The sequence below is a fragment of the Dermacentor silvarum genome, chromosome 1, assembly GCF_013339745.2.
Source record: "Dermacentor silvarum isolate Dsil-2018 chromosome 1, BIME_Dsil_1.4, whole genome shotgun sequence".
Taxonomy (NCBI): Eukaryota; Metazoa; Arthropoda; class Arachnida; order Ixodida; family Ixodidae; genus Dermacentor; species Dermacentor silvarum.
Window position 1 is genome coordinate 24,471,434 of NC_051154.1, and position 16,962 is coordinate 24,488,395.

General features: G+C 45.8%; 1 protein-coding gene across 5 annotated transcripts in view; it reads left to right on the forward strand.

The window, feature by feature from the left end:
* The window catches only part of LOC119458169 (DNA polymerase lambda-like), a 54,786-nt gene that overhangs the window by 24,877 nt on the left and 12,947 nt on the right, over nucleotides 1-16,962 (forward strand). For 3 of the 5 annotated variants that reach the window (XM_049665572.1, XM_037720001.2, XM_049665580.1), the window contains exon 8: nucleotides 14,060-14,221. The exons of 1 other annotated variant lie outside the window; for it this stretch is intronic. In XM_049665572.1, the coding sequence (XP_049521529.1) occupies nucleotides 14,060-14,221 (162 nt within the window). Of the gene's footprint in view, nucleotides 1-11,076; nucleotides 11,225-14,059; nucleotides 14,222-16,962 lie in introns of those variants that run through there. One more of the 5 variants, XM_049665569.1, reaches the window with a different exon arrangement.

The following is a 16,962-nucleotide window of genomic DNA, read 5'->3' on the forward strand; positions in this document are numbered from 1 at the left end:
ACAAACGACACACGATGTCTTATTGGCCAGCTTCCTCGTCACAAATCCGGTGACATAATAGATAATGCAGTCGACCACAGCTGCATCAGAATAATCGTGATCAAACACATCTTCACACTCCCAGTTTCCTTGGCTGATCAGGCCATCCAGCTTATTTCTCAGCTCTTCCAACTTTCCAAGAGCTGAACTCTTGTATATGCCTCTAATGTCGGCCAAAGTCACAAAAGCAGACTGGCTGCTTTCAGCGGCTGTACAGTTACCAAACTGTGGGGGCCTCAGCAAAGAATACAGAGACAGCATCCGATAGAGCTGCAAGAATGTTGGAAATGTAGGATGCTCGTTCTGGCCTCCTGCCTGCCTTATTATACCAAAAAAGCATTCTAAGGGGTCTTGGTTCATTTTAGAGGTGAGGACATACTTGAAATTGCATTCCGTCAACAGGTAACGGGACAGCTCTAGAACGGATTTCAATGTAACTCGCAGTCCCTCTGCAGTTGACGGGGTCAGAAAAAAGTCCTTCGGAATGTCCCCATTAACAACTTCTTGTTGCCACTCGTCGAGCCACTTGGAGGCACTCTCAATGACTAAGAAGTCCTTGCATCCAAGAGTGAGACCTTCTCGTGGGAAGCGGCGGTTGAGGGCATCAAATAGGTTATTAAGAAAAAGGGTAAACTCGACCGTTGCCTCTGCATTACAAAGCCGAGTTTCACCTCTGCGTGCATAAAACTGTATTCCTTTTGCGACAGAATTGCTGAAAAGTTGGGTGGCAAGCTTCACTGTCATTTTCAACATATTTGACGGGTTAACATGGTTGTACGTCAACTTTGGGCATACTCTGAGGTCGGCAGCATGTTTCGTGTCTGCCACATACAAGGCGTCGTAGCACGACCACTTTATAAATCGGCCTTGTCTTTTCAAAGTTTTTTTCTCGTAAAGGCGATTCCGAATGCACTTAAACAGATGAGGAACATCTGACAGAAAGAGTGCTTTTTGTTGGTCCTTTCGAAGCAAAAACAGCTACTGGCTGCAAGTAGCTCTCACCAAAAGGAGAAAAGGCAAATACGAGACCATGATCAGCAAGCTCATTGCTTTGAACACCCTGCTCTCCGTTATCAACAAGGCCAGCATAGGTCATCGTTTGAGAGCAGACAGTCATCTCTTTTCTGACATGTATCTCGTCAAAAATGAGCATTCCCCTCTTTTGGAAAGACGTTTTCTTGGAGACTTTCACCTTAAAAGCTTTAAAAAAATCCTCATCAAATCCACATTTGAGGCCAACCATACTAATGTACTTCCTAATTGTGGATACACAAGGAAGGGGTAATATGTTGTTGCCTCGCAAGAAGGAATATGTAGCAGGGCTTCGTATATTTAGAAGAAGGCACAGTAGAAGCCAATCATCTGTGTATCTTCTGTTTGTTTTTGCCGTGCACTTGGCAGCAGAAATACATTCCTTTAGAAGAAGTAGCTGAGCTGGTGGCATATCAAGAGCTTGCAACTTCTCTGCGACATCTTCATCTTGTATTTTCATCATTTCCTTCTTGCTCTCCTCAAGCTGTTTCGTCAAAAGCTTGTTGCGCTTCAAAAGCCTCGCTCGCGAGCGTTGCAGCGCAGCTCTGGAAAAGCGCAAGGCATCGAGTCTTTCATGCTGCGCAGGCAATGTAATTCTGCGGAGTGGTGGCAATCGTATGCGTTTCAAAGGGCGCTTCTGTTTAATCCTCATAGCTTGTCGCTCAGCATGTATCCTAAGAGTGTCTGAGAGACCACTGCATGGCCTGCATATACCACCTCCAGTTGTCACTAATGGGCACTTATTGTGCCTCCATTTTCCTTGGCAATCGACAGAGGCACACTCCGGAAGCACGGTAGGAAAACTGTCCAAACTAGGCCCTCCACAACAAACACTCACGTTATCAACAGCAGTTAACATTGCATCTACTTCGGAAACTGAACTGGCAAATGAATTGATCCCAACAGTGCTGCATTCAACTGGCTTACCCAAAACATATGCTTGAACAGACATGTCGCGTTTTACGTGCAGTGTCTTCTTCGTAAACACGGCACTGGACGCACCACTGTGCCGAATGCAAGCGTCATTGAATAGAACGTCCTTGATTCCCTCGTCGATTCGGTGAGCTGCCCACGATGGTCCAGGAAGGCACATGCTAGGAGCAGAGTTGAATAAAATCTCGAACGGGGTCTTGCTTGGGTCTGCGACCGTATTCTCCGCTTCACAGCCGCAACCGTCGACAACGCTTGTTGCAGCGCGATCAGTCGTTGGTGCTCCGTCAGCACCGCCAGAACGCACCGATTCACCTTCGCAGGAGCTCCTAGACTTCGAAACAGTACAGCGGGGAGAGCGGGGAGCAACAGCACGAGACTGTCGCCGTACCGGCTTCCGAAGGCTCTTTACTTTCTTCGACAAGTATTTTGGCGCCCCTTCGAAAATAGTCGGCACCGCACCTTTCGCGAGACCCGCCCTTCTCGTACCCGACATGAGCACCCGGCCGTCAACTTCAGCACTCCAAGTCCTGAGAATGAAATGTGGTGCAAAATGTCGCTCACACACACGGTCATTCTTCTGGAGCACTCCGTCTTTGCGCGGTATCGCCCGCCTCCACGCTTCCAGTCCCGCTTCATTATTCGGAGGTTTGAAAAGGGAATACTTCGTGTCACACGACTTGTAGCCGCTGTTGCAGAGAGGCACAAAGCACTTCACCATCGTGCAACGGCATAAAGCTTTGGGCTGACCATAATACACACAAACAAAGCAAATATTAACGCACTTCTCCGCGAAAGAGTCAGCAGCTAAAACGCGCGCGCGGCGAACAGGCGGCAAAGGTCGGTCCCGTGGTCGGTCCACAATCTCGCACGCCCTCTCTCGTCGCGCCGAGTTACTAGAACGCTGTTCGTTCATCGCGTCAGAGTGCAGAGAGTGCGCCGTCCTTTCACCTAAGTATTCTTCCATCGTGGTTTATATCCACCTTCGGTGACGTAAGCCTCCGGTGATGCTGCGGTGGCACTGTCCCTTATCGGAGGCGTGGTGCAGCATGCAGCCGTGTCACGCTGGGCTAGCAAGTGGCGAGGCGGAGGCTGTGCCGGTTTGTGCGCAGTGTGCCGCCATAAGTCCTTTGTTAAATGGGAGAGCTTACCTACTGGTTGCCTTGGTGCCTTACCTCCCACTTCAATTGCTGCTTCTGATATCAACCTAGTGACGGTTTCATTCATTACCTCTATGTTGTCTTTATCTTCATTTTCTAAAGCTGCATATTTGTTTGCGAGCACCAGCCTGAATTTGTCTGCTTTTACCCTTACTGGCTCTAAATTGGCCTTTTTCCTCTCGACTAATTTCACTCTTTCTCTCTTCAAATTGAGAGAAATCCTAGACCTCACTAACCTATGGTCACTGCACTTTACCTTACCTAACACTTCTACATCCTGCACTATGCTTGGATCGGCAGAGAGTATGAAATATATTTCATTCCTTGTTTCTCCATTAGGGCTTTTCCAGGTCTACTTCCTGTTGCTGCGCTTCCTGAAGAAGGTATTCATTATTCGGAGCCTATTCCTTTCCGCAAATTCTACTAACATCTCTCCTCTTGCATTCCTAGAATCGATGTTCACCAACCAGCTTTTTCCTCACTTTTGCATTGAAGACGCCCATGACTACAGTATACTGAGTTTGTGCCTTTCTCGTTGGTAATTCAACATTTTCATAAAACTGTTCTATTTCTTCATCATCGTGACTGGAGGCTGGGACGTAGGCTTGTACGACCTTCATTTTGTACCTCCTATTCAACTTTATTACGACGATTGCTACCCTCTCATTAATGCTGTAGAATTCATCAATGTTGCCCGCTATGTTGTTATGGACTAGAAATCCTACCCCGGATTCTCTCTTGTCTGGAAGAACTTTGTAGCAGAGGACGTGGCCGTTAGTCAGCACTATGTAAGCCTCATCAGTTCTTCTAACCTTACTAAGGCCAATAATATCCCAGGCAATGCCTGATAATTCTTCAAATAGTCCTGCTAAGCTAGCCTCATTCGAGAGGGTGCACGTGTTGAACGTTGCCAGGTTCAGTTTCCATTGGCGGCCTGTCCGGACCCAGAGATTCTTAGCACCCTCTGCCGTGTAGCAGGTCTGACCGCCGCCTTGGTCAGGTGCTCCGCAGCCACTGGGGACTGAGGGCCATGGGTTAATTTTCGGAGTGGGTTAATTGTCGGAGTGGTGGCGTGGAGCAGAGATAGAATACCCGGCTTCAAATCTGAAGGTCGTAAGTTCGAATCCTACTCCAGTCTACCACATTTTCAGGCATGGAGGGGTGCCTGACACCGGCAAGAAAAATATATTGCCGAGAGCTAGTGGGGCTATACTAGTTCAGGTGCAACCAAACTAGGAAGGCCCACTAAGCTTCATCAAAGTCACTCCCTCACCAGAACAGGAATTGGCCTCCCTGGTGCAGTTCTCGGCCACTACCTCCCTCATGCATGACTCCGACAATTAACCCATGGCACGGACCATGTAAACCTGTAAATATCCCGCTGGATGACCACAAGCAGTCGCTATCACAACGCTGGCAATATGATGAACGCCAGCAGCGGGGGCGAATGGTTCGTACAGCCATGCGATTCACCGTGACTCCGAAAATTAGATTCATCATCATCATCTGCATATATTTATGTCCACTACAGGACGGCTTCGGTCAGCGATCTCCAATTACCCTTGTCTCTTAACTTAGGCTATGCGATCTGCAACACTTGGGGCGCGGAAAAACAGCCTAAGATGGAAGACAGCGCGCATGAAGTTAGCAACCATCCCTGCTCGCCCTTGATCATTGCACCCCCCAATGATTACCAACAATTGGATACGGCACGCGGGCCGCGTAAGCGTCAACCGCACACAGTAATTTGTAGCTGCACCAGGGCTAGATGAGAAGACGCGGGCTCTCCTCCCCATGCGCAAATTTGATCACATGATTTCCAACTAACCCGAATATTGAGTGCGTGAGAAGATAATGTCCATCAAGTGTTATGGCTCAGTGTTACGGGCTTTTTCTCGCACCCATAGTGTAAGGGTCGCTCACTCATATAACTTTTGGACTTTATATGGAATATCACGGCGACGAAGACAGCGAAGATTTGCCTGGAGTGTCTATACAATTGCTGTCGCATTAAAAGGAGAAATAGAAAACAGACATTGAGCTTGCTTCTAGCATGGCTGCGGACGTTGCAATGTGTACCGGCTACAAACGCAGCATGATCACCAACGACAAAACCAATAGTGGGCACCTCGCTTATCGGTACTTCGCCAGAACCCGTCTGAGGCTTAAAAGGACGCATATTTTCCACCGTATAAGCACCAGCGGAAACCTAACACAAGGCGCGCGGGGAGACAGCGCACGCGAAGGGAGCAGCCATCTCGGATGGCGCAAGCTTGAACTCGGCGCAGATTAACTCCAAAATGAAGTGCGTGACCCACATAGAGGCAGAGGCAGGAAAAGTAGAAGTTGAGGACTCGTGTGTTCTAGCCGCTAGGCGAAAGGAGACTCCACGCCGCTATCAAGAAGGTTCCTCAGCTCACGTGTTTCCATCAGCAAGTGACATGTACCGCCAGAGGTTCTATGAAGTATTTGACACAGTGCTGTCTTCGTTAAACAACAGGTATCCACCTGATATGTGTCAGCATCAGTCACACATTGAGCAGCTTGCCATAGGGAAGGAAGACAAAGCATGTATAACATAGTTCTACGATGATGACCTTGAACCAGGACGCCTGATTTTGCACAGAGATATGCTGATTGACATTTTAAGCCAGCAAAGGTCGGCATCATTGGACACATTTGGGGACGTCGTCCACATGTTTACGGCGGGCGAGGGCGAACACCTGCGAAACTTTTTGCCTGAAATGGCCAAGCTAAAAAAATTGCGTTGGCCATACCGGTCTCGTCGACCACATCCGAGAGGTCCTTTTCTTGCCTTCGGCGACTGAAAATGTACCTGCGGTCGACGACCGGACAAACCCATTTGAACCATCTGGCAATTTTGCATGCCCACAAAGAACTCTCCCGCAAAATCAATTTGAATAAGATTGCCGACGACTTCATTTCCAGATCAAGTGCCCAAACGAACACTTTTTCAATGATAGTGAAATCATCGCATCAGACAACAAACTGATGTCTTTATAGGAGAGAGAAAGGCACCAACTTACAAGTCAAAACAAACCACCTGGATTAGAAAACAATGCAAATGTGAGGGCGAGGCTGGGGCGAGATGCTCGAGGCTGGACACAAAGACAATAACGTCGACGCAGGTCGACGTCTTTATTAATGTTGGTAAGGCATATGAAACAATACAAGGGCTAGCGCGCGCGAGCGCGGCTCAAGACAACAGTTCTACATGGCAGCGGGGCAGCACTCACAACGCTGTCCTCTCCAAGCTAAAGGCAGGAAGAACAGGGGAGAATGCCAGACAGGTGCTGCCATCTGTCCGGCGGCTGGCGAAGTGGACGTGGGAGTCTCGGAGGTACCTCACGATACAAAGGAACAAAAATGGGGTCCATAACAACGCAAGCAGAGTGAGGGCCTTTGGGTTAGAAAAGATGCATAGTTGTGCTATTTGTAAAACTCCCTAGTCTATCTATGCATTTTCCTTATTAATTTTTATTCGTCGTATGCTGCATTTGCCTCTCAATAACACAATCCACGTTGTTCGTATATTTGCTATCGAGTCCTTTCGCGCTTTTGAGATATCGCTGTCTTGTTTATTTATTTGTTAATATGTTTATTTATTTGTTAATATGTTTATTTACTTGGGCACCTGATAATTTTTTAGTCTATAATCCTTTGTTCTGCCTCCGAAAAATAAACGAAACCAGTGCCATAAGGAATGCTTTGACATGTAATGAAACTATGGTGTTATGCTAATACTCACATTATACTTATGCTAATAATTCTAGTCATTACTTGTGCTCAGAAATTGTTATATATCGTTTAATGTTCATATATGTTATGTCTTATCTTCTCAATAACTGACCTTTTGTCACAAAAAAAATTCTTGGTTGTATCTTTTGTATTAAATCTTATACAAGGCGTTACATTGCTTTTTCATAGATGTGTACTTGTGGGATTTAATACGCACAAGTCACATGTATCTCCCTAACATGTTTAACTGAATCCGCTTGTCGCATGGCTCAACAACTGAAGGTTGTGTCCGAAACACTGCACTCCATTCCAGGACGACCACGCTACTGCAGAAGTAAAGTTCCTTCCATTATCTGTAACGACGAAGATCGGCACAGTATCATGGGCTTTAATTTCCCACTCCTCGATGACACCTGTGATAAATAGCTCCAGGTTTGCTGCAGTGTGAGAGTCTGTCATCTCCGTGCAAGCCAATGCATGCACGTGTTGCACGAAGTCACTGTCCATGACGTCACAAGTTACACAAACGTAGCTGCCATTTGCCCGCGATGTCCAACCATCATTTGTGATTGAAAGCGACTCCACTCCACTTGCAAAAATGTCCCCAAGCTTCTTTTTCACCTTCTCTTTGCTTGATGCGTAGAAGTCTGGAATAATGGCTCTCAAGAACGTTGTCCGAGACGGCACGGCATAATCCAGCATAGCAAACTTCATCATGTCGAGGAAACCCGGTTCTTCGACGATGTTGTAGGGGTGCATACCACAAGCTACGAAGCGAGCTATTATTTTTATCATATGTTGGGCTTTTGGGGCCGACGCTTTCATTTTCGGCTTGAAACTGTCGGCTGTGGATGGCTGGTGACCACTTGCCTTGCTTGCCCCTTGAGCTTGGATGGCCTTTTGCATGTGTCCCGCTTCTCTTGGTAGTCCTTGTGCAAGTCCGGGTGTCTCCTTAAGTGCTTTGCTAGGGTTGTTGTCATACTTGTCGGGGTCTTCAGGACTGCCTAGCATTTAAGACATCGAGCTTTGGTCACCGGTGGAATCTTTACAAAAAAGTTCCAAATCGGATTGCTGGCCACATGCAAGTCCTCCATGGTGCTCTCTAGAGTGGTCCAAGGCGGCTGGGATTGATCAAATGCCGCCGCGGCAGAGACAGAGTCGGCCACTAAACGCAATCGACTGCACCACCACGCCGACGAGATGCATTTTTGTACGCCTTTGTTTTAAGTAATGTTCTGTTTTCCTGGCTTGGTTTGGATTCGATTGGGAAAAGTATTATCGAAGTTTCGGAAAACCGAATACTTTGAAATTTCCGAATAACAAAATTCGAATTGAAGCGAATATCGAATAGCGCATTGTTTGTTCAACTATTCGAAAACATTGAATATTCGCACAAGCCTAGTTAGAGCATTGGGTTGCTGTGCTGGAAAACAGGTTCAATCCCAGCATCAGTCAGACATTTCTTTATACAGTGTAGACCGCTTATAGTGCAGGACCGCATATAGTACGGTCTTTTCAGACTCCCATTAATTTTCCCATAGCACTCCATGTATACGCATACCGCTTACAGTGCAGCCGCGTAAGACGAAATACCAGTTATAATGCGGCTTCCGCGGGAAAATCTCGCCGACAAGGGCGGTTGCGAGCACGCTTCTCAACGAGGGCGATGCGGAGGAGGAGCATGAGTCCAAGGGCGATAAAATCATCGCCATGCGCCGTATGTGTGAGTGAAAGCGCGCGGGGGATGCGCGCCTTCATGGAGAGTGAACGCGACTTCTATAGCGCAAAAGGCCGTGGGGGCATGGGACAGAGGGAGGGGGGGCGACACTGTGCTGCGGCATCTTGCAACCGGGCGCAAGGGGAACTGGCGACGCAATCTCCCACGCGAAAGGAGCAAAGGAGCAAAGCGGGAAGGCAGCACGGGAGGGAGGTGGGGGGGGCGGCTTCTACTCAGCCAACAAATGCGTTCGCGCCTGTGCCGGCTGTCAGCGTTGTCACGCTCTCCACACGACTCTGATCTCCACACGGCTCTGACATTTGTATGCGCTGTGCTTTCGCCGCTCAGTTTCCGTTGAAGCGATAGATCGCACGAACCTACGCTCGCTGCGGCGGCCGCGTTTTGACAGTGGTTGCCTGCGGTCATCGAGTCTATTCATGTTTGCTTGTGCGTGTTGACACCACGCTTGTTAATTCAGTTAGTAAGCGAATGTGTCAAGTTTATGCAGCCAATAAAACTACTATCCCTACTCCTTATAGCTCTCTGCTAATCTGCTATCGCAATTGATGCTTCGCCTCTCGGGCGAAACTGAGGCATTTTTTAAAATTATTACTTTGTTTGCTTCATGCGAAGATCGTGGGTACTTGGACATTAACCTTTCAACGTTCGTAAATTTAAACTGATGCAAAACTCCCAGTCGCACGCTTTGATTCTCGGATACGCACGGCTGCTTGGTCTACATGTTTTGCATACGTGCAGGGCTTGAAAATCGTTGTTTTGGCTATAGTGCGGTACCGCTTATAGTGCAGGTATTCACGACTCCGGCGACTTACGTTACAAGCGGTCTACACTGTAGCATTATAAGCAGATTTCACCCACTTTGAAAGTATCTAACAGAAAACTGTAGGCATTTTGAGCAACTGCAATTGCATCACATTGGGCACGAAATTGCAAAAGAGATGCAAGGTATAGAAACGTCACATTGATAAATGAGAGTATGCAAGACACATGCATGCGCAGTTGTCAAGACATCACAGTCATCACAATCTATGCAGTCACATACCTAGAGAGAGTTAGTGGTGCTAAGTTCTGGCCTAGTTTTTTAATTCTTGATGCATCCTTAATCACCCTTCAAACGTTACTGTCCCATTACTAAGAATACTGGCCCTGAGTGTTTTCTCTCTCTCTCTCTTTTTTCTCCCCCTCCATACATTGTAAGTGACCTTTACTGGAAGTGCAGCTTGATTCAGCCATTCAACTTAAAGTACAAAATACTGCCACAACTGTTCATGTTTCTTTACTGCCACATTAAGCAGCTTCATAAGAAGAGTGATTGCTAAAAAAGAATGTGAAGCCCTTCCTCAGCCAAATTTTCTGTGTCCCTACTTGGAGTGAACTTGATTTGCCCATAAAAGGTGCACGGTGGGTTCCTAATGCACTTAGATTCCATGTTGTTTTTCAGTTTTCAGTCAAACATGCATAGACTTTTCATGTCTCCTCGCTGGTTAATCTAAAATTTTATGCTAAGCAACTCAAAATCTTGACTGCAGTTTGTGCTGCAGTGGGTGTCCAAGAGAGAGCCTTAAAAGCCTTTTCACACTGCAAAACATATTTCTCAACATGTTTGTCAACATCTGTGTTGGCAGTAGAAACATGTTTGCTCAATGTCACAGCTTACAGCAACAGAAATGAACAGCAAGCATCAGTGACTGCAAGTGTGACCACTATTTTCTTCTCAAATTTTGCTTGTCATGTTTTTCTTCCATACTCATCTCTCAGTGCCGCCAATGAAGCTGCACTGGGAGTTTTTGCGCTGTTTTTGTACTTTCTATGTTATTTACGAGGCATATACCAATTTGGTGCATGCCATAAAACCATGCTTTTCTTTTTCATTCTTCCTGCAATTTTCTTTCCAAGCACGCTTTTCCAAGGAACGCCTACCACATCACACTGCCTCTTGACAAAACTCTCTGCCACCAGGGAAAAAAGAATTCGGCCTCCATAAGGCATGCCGTGGTTCTCCCATAATGTTGTATTCGTAAAGCATGTTGCTCCCACGAGTGTTCTCCTCATCTCTCATTAGTGGAGCGGCATCTGTCATGCTTGCTCTTCACATTACCCTGTGCCATCAACAACAGCCTCTGTCTTGTATATATCCATGCATGTAGATGCAACCACTGGCACATGCAACAAGGTTTAGTCATGTTAAAAGTCACTATTGTGTCATATTCAGGTAGACATTTTATTGCAGAAAATTTGCAGTGGAGTGTCAAAAATTAACGTTTTGGACACAACAATCAAATAATAGCAAACTACTTGGCTCCTGCTTTGACTAGTACCTGCATGCCCTGAACATGTTCTTTGGGTGGGATACTGTTGGCAAAAGAAGCCATCAGTATTTCTGGGTGGCATATTTTCAAATTGTGGTTGTTGGTGCAGGGTGACAAAGCTGCTGACAGCATCAGCCAACACACTCACTCACGAGTACGCTCACTACTACTCACTCACAAACATCTCACAGGCATGAGTATAGGTGTGAGTGAGTGACGGGGGCTGTGAGGGGACGTATGAACATGCGTGAGTGCCGGTGAGTGTGAGACAGACAGACAGTCATGGTGCCCGTGGCCCTTCCTTTTCTTCTTCCTTTTTGTCCTTCCTTATACAATAAACAACTAGTATGTAAATATCAACTTAAGTGACTGTCGGCAAGTGTGAGTGGACGTGAGTATGAATGCAAGCAAGTGCCTGTGAGCTTGAGCACATGCAAGCATGAGCTTTAGTCACTGCTGTTGAGTGTGAGTTGATGTGAATGTGAATGCAAGTGAACGCTGGTGAATGTAAATGAATGTTAGTATAGGGGTCAGTGAGTGCCAGGGAGTGTGAATGCACGTGTGTATGAACTTGAGTGAATACCGATGAATATGAGTGGACATGAGTGTGAGTAAGAGCCAGTGAGTCCGAGTTGATGCGAGTACAAATGTGAGTGAATGCTGGTGAGAATGAGTGGACGTGAGTACGAATGTGAGTACTGGTCAGTGTGAGCACACATGACTTTGAAAATGAGTACCGGGGAGTGTGAGTTGACACAAGTATGAATGCGAGTAATTGCCCATGATTGTGAGCAATCTCATTGGGGTTAAGGCTATCCGGCAACACGTCGTCTCCCATGTGGGCTGGGAACCAAGTAATGTGGTGGACAGAGTCTGTGTCCGATTTCAGTTTTAGAAGTGCTGCCGCTTCTTTTGCTACGAGGCCTGAGGCGAAGGCCCTGACCGCCACGCGGGAGTCTGTGTAAATAATCGATCGTTTGGGATCAAGCATCGCGATTGCGATGGCAATCTGCTCAGCCACATCGACCATGTTAGTCCTTACCAAAGCCGCGGAGAGAAGTTCACCCCTGTCGTTAACCGCAGAGACTGTGAATTTATCCGCACAACCATACTGGGCAGCATCTACAAAGGATTCAATGCCTGAAGTGATCTTTAAAAACGCTTTAGCTCGCGCTACTTGCCTTCCCTTATCGTGCTGCAGATGTACATTTCTAGGAAACGGATCGACGTCGTAGGTACCTCTCACCTTAACATCAAGTTGTACAATCTCCCTCAGGCTGAAGCTAGGTCGAAGACCCGCTGCCTCCAGAAGACGTCGGTCGGCCCGAGAGCCCGAAAGTCTCACAACCTGCGCAGACCTTTGTGCCTCAATCAGCTCGAGGGTAGTGTTGTGCACCCCCAGCTGCATGAGTTTCTCAGTGCTTGCTGTTATCGGGATGCCCAACACTTTCTTGATGCTTTTCCGCATCAGGGTGTCTAGTTTGTCCCTCTCTGTTTTTGTCCAATGTAAGGCTGAAACAACATAATTGACGTGGCTCATGAGGAATGCGTGATGCGCTCTAAGCACGTTGTCCTCACCAATCCCTCCTTTCTTATTAAATACTCTCATGATCAATCTAAGAATGCTTTCAGCTTTGGACGTGAGGTGAGCAATGGTCTTGGCATTACAGCCCCTGGAGTCAAGCAGCAACCCGAGGATTCTGATCGAGTCGACCCTGGGGATCTTCTGACCATTTCTCATATAAACATTAATAGGAATCTGGTCTAGAGGCGTTAGCCCTTGAACCCCCTGTCTCGATGGCCTGTATAGTAAAAGTTCGGATTTATTCAGGGAGAGCTTAAGTCCCGTTCCGTCAAGGAAGGACTGAGTAACCTCTAGGGCTTCCTGGAGCGCCTGCTCGACGGCCGCCTCCGAACCTCCCGGCCACCAAATTGTGATATCGTCAGCGTAGAGTGCATGTTCCACATTCGGTACAGCTGATAATCTCTTAGAAAGCCCGTGCATCGCAATGTTGAATAGAAGGGGGGAAATTACCACACCCTGAGGGATTCCTCTACGTCCGAGCTGAAATTCGTTCTGATTTTGATTGTCCTACTCTGATAGCCGCCGTCCTGCCCCTGAGGAAGGATTCCACAAAGGTAAAGAATCTACCCCCTAGGTTTAGCACAGAGATTTCTTTGAGAATGAAGTCGTGAGCCACTGTATCAAACGCCTTAGACAAATCTAAGGCCAATATGCCTCTCACGTCCCTGCTTCGATTGTCAATAACCTGAGTCTTGAGCAGAAGCATTACATCCTGAGCGGAGAGCGAAGGTCTAAAACCAACCATGTTGTACGGGAACAACTCTTCATGCTCTATGTGCCTGGAGATTCTGTTATGTATAACGTGTTCTGCCACTTTGCTTAAGCATAAGGCGAGTGAAATTGGGCGGAGGTCATCCAGGCTAGGCAATTTTCCGGGTTTGGGAATGAGAATTACCGTCGCCTGCTTCCACGATTCCGGGACTATGCCCCTTTCCCAAACTCTATTTATTTCCCTGACGATAATGCTTATAGACTTATCATCCAGATTCCTCGAGAGCCTGTTCGTTATGCTGTCCGGGCCGGGAGCTGATCTGCCATTCAAGCTGTGGCGTAGGAGTATCAAAATATTTTCCTAGTCCCTCGTTAGCAAAATATATCCAATGTCACAACCTTGCAACATGTGGTCTACAATATCATTGCTTCCTTTATGATGCTGATAAATGTTTATTTGTATGGACAGCTCATTAGCGTAAAGCCATGAGAGAAACGGTCCATGCTGTAAACATAAGTGAGCTAGCCATTGACAAGTGATTCTGCAGTCACACCGGACAGGTTGCTCATAAGAACAGGCACTTAGAGATACAGTTTTCAACTTCCTTATATCGCAATGCATTGATTGCTTTATGTCCCCATTTGCATACAGCTCTGAAATAGATAAACAAAGCAGTAATCCTGCTGGCATCGATGGGAATGTGGAAACACAGGCTTTCATGTTTAGTTTTGCCCCTGCAGCTCATTCTATCTTAAAAGTGTTTTTCTTTTTCTTTCTTTTTCTTTTTTAATACAGCATCGTCGGCTGGACATTTTTGTGGTTCCCCAGGAGGAATTTGCCTGTTCTCTGCTAGCCTTCACTGGTTCTGCCCATTTTAATCGTTCCATGCGCCTCCTGGCACGTCGCAAGGGCATGTCCCTCAATGACCATGGCCTTTATGCAGATGTTTGCAGAACGGTGAGTACTGGAAAAAGCCGAGCCCGTGCATATTCATGAAAAGACTCCTGGGCTCCCAGTACTTGTCATTCAAGGCATAAGCTCAATACGGTGACACTTATACAGTTGAACCTTGTTATACTGAACCTGCATCTGACACTAAAATAACTTTATTACATCCGATATTCATTATAAGTATATATTCCTTACATGCTAATATATGTATATATGTATGAAATAGGTGTACTTCATTATGTCCGATAATTCATTATCTCCTATAATATTGAAATTTCACTGTGTATTAGCAACAACAGAATAGGAGGAGTGGGCAAATACATATTTCAGCTTTCAAGTATGAATGAGACACTTCCATTAAATCAAGTCATAGTACTTGATTTGAAAATTTTATACTTGATCTTTTTTTTTCTCATATGCATTTGTGGCTGAATATAGCAGCTTGCCGTAATCGTAAAAGCAATTATACATGAAAAATGAGCTGTACAGAGAGTCACAAACTACTATTGCAAATTTTACAGTAATATCCTGATTTCATTGTATCGTTCTGAGCCCCAACTTGACCCTCCTGAAATGGGCATTTGTCCCAAATTCATGCCTGGTCAAACCTAGCAGCAAATTGTCCTTTCACAGTACAGGCACACTATGCACTCGTCTTGAACAAAACATGCAAGTTTCAAATGCCCAAATGTCCTCAAGCCTGTTCAATTTGGTTGTTCTTTTCTGTCCTGATCTTGTGGACAGCACCAAAGTGAAAAGAGAATATTATGTATAATGAAGAGCTCACAGAAAGACAACAGAACAGAATGTGGAATTCACTGAATGTTAAGATGAACTGTTGCTTAAACCTCAAGAACATTCATGATTACAATTTAAACCAGTATCACGACTTGCAAGCAGCAAGTAGCCAAGCTGCAGTCACACATTTTATGGGCCCAAGGGTGCAGGAAAAAAGTAGCTACTTCTTCTATTAAGTATCTTTTCATTTCAAATAAAGGTTTTCTTTTGCTGAACATACTTTTTACTGCATTCCGCCACACAGTTTGCACCTTGACAGGACTGCAAGAATCAGCCGAGTTACCTGGCTTATCAGGAAGGGCAAGAAGAAAAAAAAGCATCTTAACTTGCCATCACCTCATTTGCTAAAGTAACCTGCTATCATCTGCTGCCACCATTTGCAGTCAAGAAACACTTGAGATACCTTGTCGTGCTGCATGGCAATGTACAGCAGGTGTTCATTGAGCCTAATCTGCCAGCTGGCCACAGCCGACACGGGTGAACCCGTCAGGTGATGTCATGTGGATTCCTTCCTGCATAAACACCTGTTCATCATTGGCCTTGTGGGAGAACTGCAGTACTGAATCCAGCTTCTGCTTCACTTGGACACATCTGTCTAATATATTCAATAGAATCCTTGCAACTGTTGCCATCATCAGTTCCATTTGAGCAACCTTTCATGGTGTGCTCAGTGGAATCACTTGTCATATGTACTTCAGATTTCCATCCCACTTTCTTGTTTACATTGACAAAATCTTCAAAACAGAAGCTGCCAAGAGCAGATCAAAAGTTGGAGTCTTCCATGAAAATCGACATCTCTTTGGTGGTATGTCCTCGTGTTATCTAGGTACTCTTCACCCTTCTGCACACTTCTTTTCCTTCATACCCTTTCCGAGTGAACCTCTTGCACATTTTCCTGGCCCTTCCTTCTGCTTAAAAATTCAGTTTTTTTTTTTAAAGAAAATGGTGACTGTTACAGGTATACAGATGGACGTTCACTGATTGTGTATTTCAGTGAAAATGGCTCTTTCTCTTCATTGTTTGCTTGTCCAGCATAATTGGAAAGCCAAGATTGGTTCGAGGTTTGATTTTTTTTCCCCCACTATGTTTGTCAGTTGTCTAGAAATACCACATCTAACATCGTGGCAGATGCTCTGTTCGGCAGATGCATTCAGCTGCTCAGGGTGGTACAGGTGTGTGCATGGATATCAGTCTAGGTCAGGTGATCCAACACAATTTTTTATATAGGTAATGGAACACTCATCCCTTTGAAGTGCATTACCATCAAAAACAGAAACAGCAAGTGGTGAGAGGGAGTTGGCAAAGAATTAATCTGACGTCATCAAACTAATGAAAGTCAACTATATTCATGTCCAATTCGGTTTATAATTTTCATTATTTGCACATACCCTTACATTAAAGTAAGTATTCTTCAACGTCATTGGACATAACTGTTAGCTAGGCACCAGCTGTCACATGGCATATATCTGCCATATGACATCTAAACTTGCAGTGCACTGAGAACATAACATTGCATTAGCCAAAACAGTGCGTCCTAATCTGACACTCCTTTGCCCTTTCCTGAAGCCAGCCTCTTTAGTTCTTTGTGATTACATTATAGCGCATGCACGTGGATCATTAAACATGAAAGCACAACAGGCGGGTCTTCTTGAGCCACAGAGCAATGCACTTTGAAAATATGCGTCAGAAAAGAGGGGGGGGGGCGGAGAAAAAAAAATTGGCAGCTTAGCCCGAAGGGCCAAGCACAGACTTAAGGTAAAGGTTATGTGCTGTGAATGTTATGTTTCATGAGTTTTGTTTGCAGGCCGCCATTCTCTAAATTCTGAGGAATAATTTAGTCAAGAGCATAACACCTGGTATGAGCAACTTCAGTAATAGAATAGTGTAGCAATATGACCCGCATATACAGCATTGAAAATGATATAATATCCTTATACCTAAATATATGC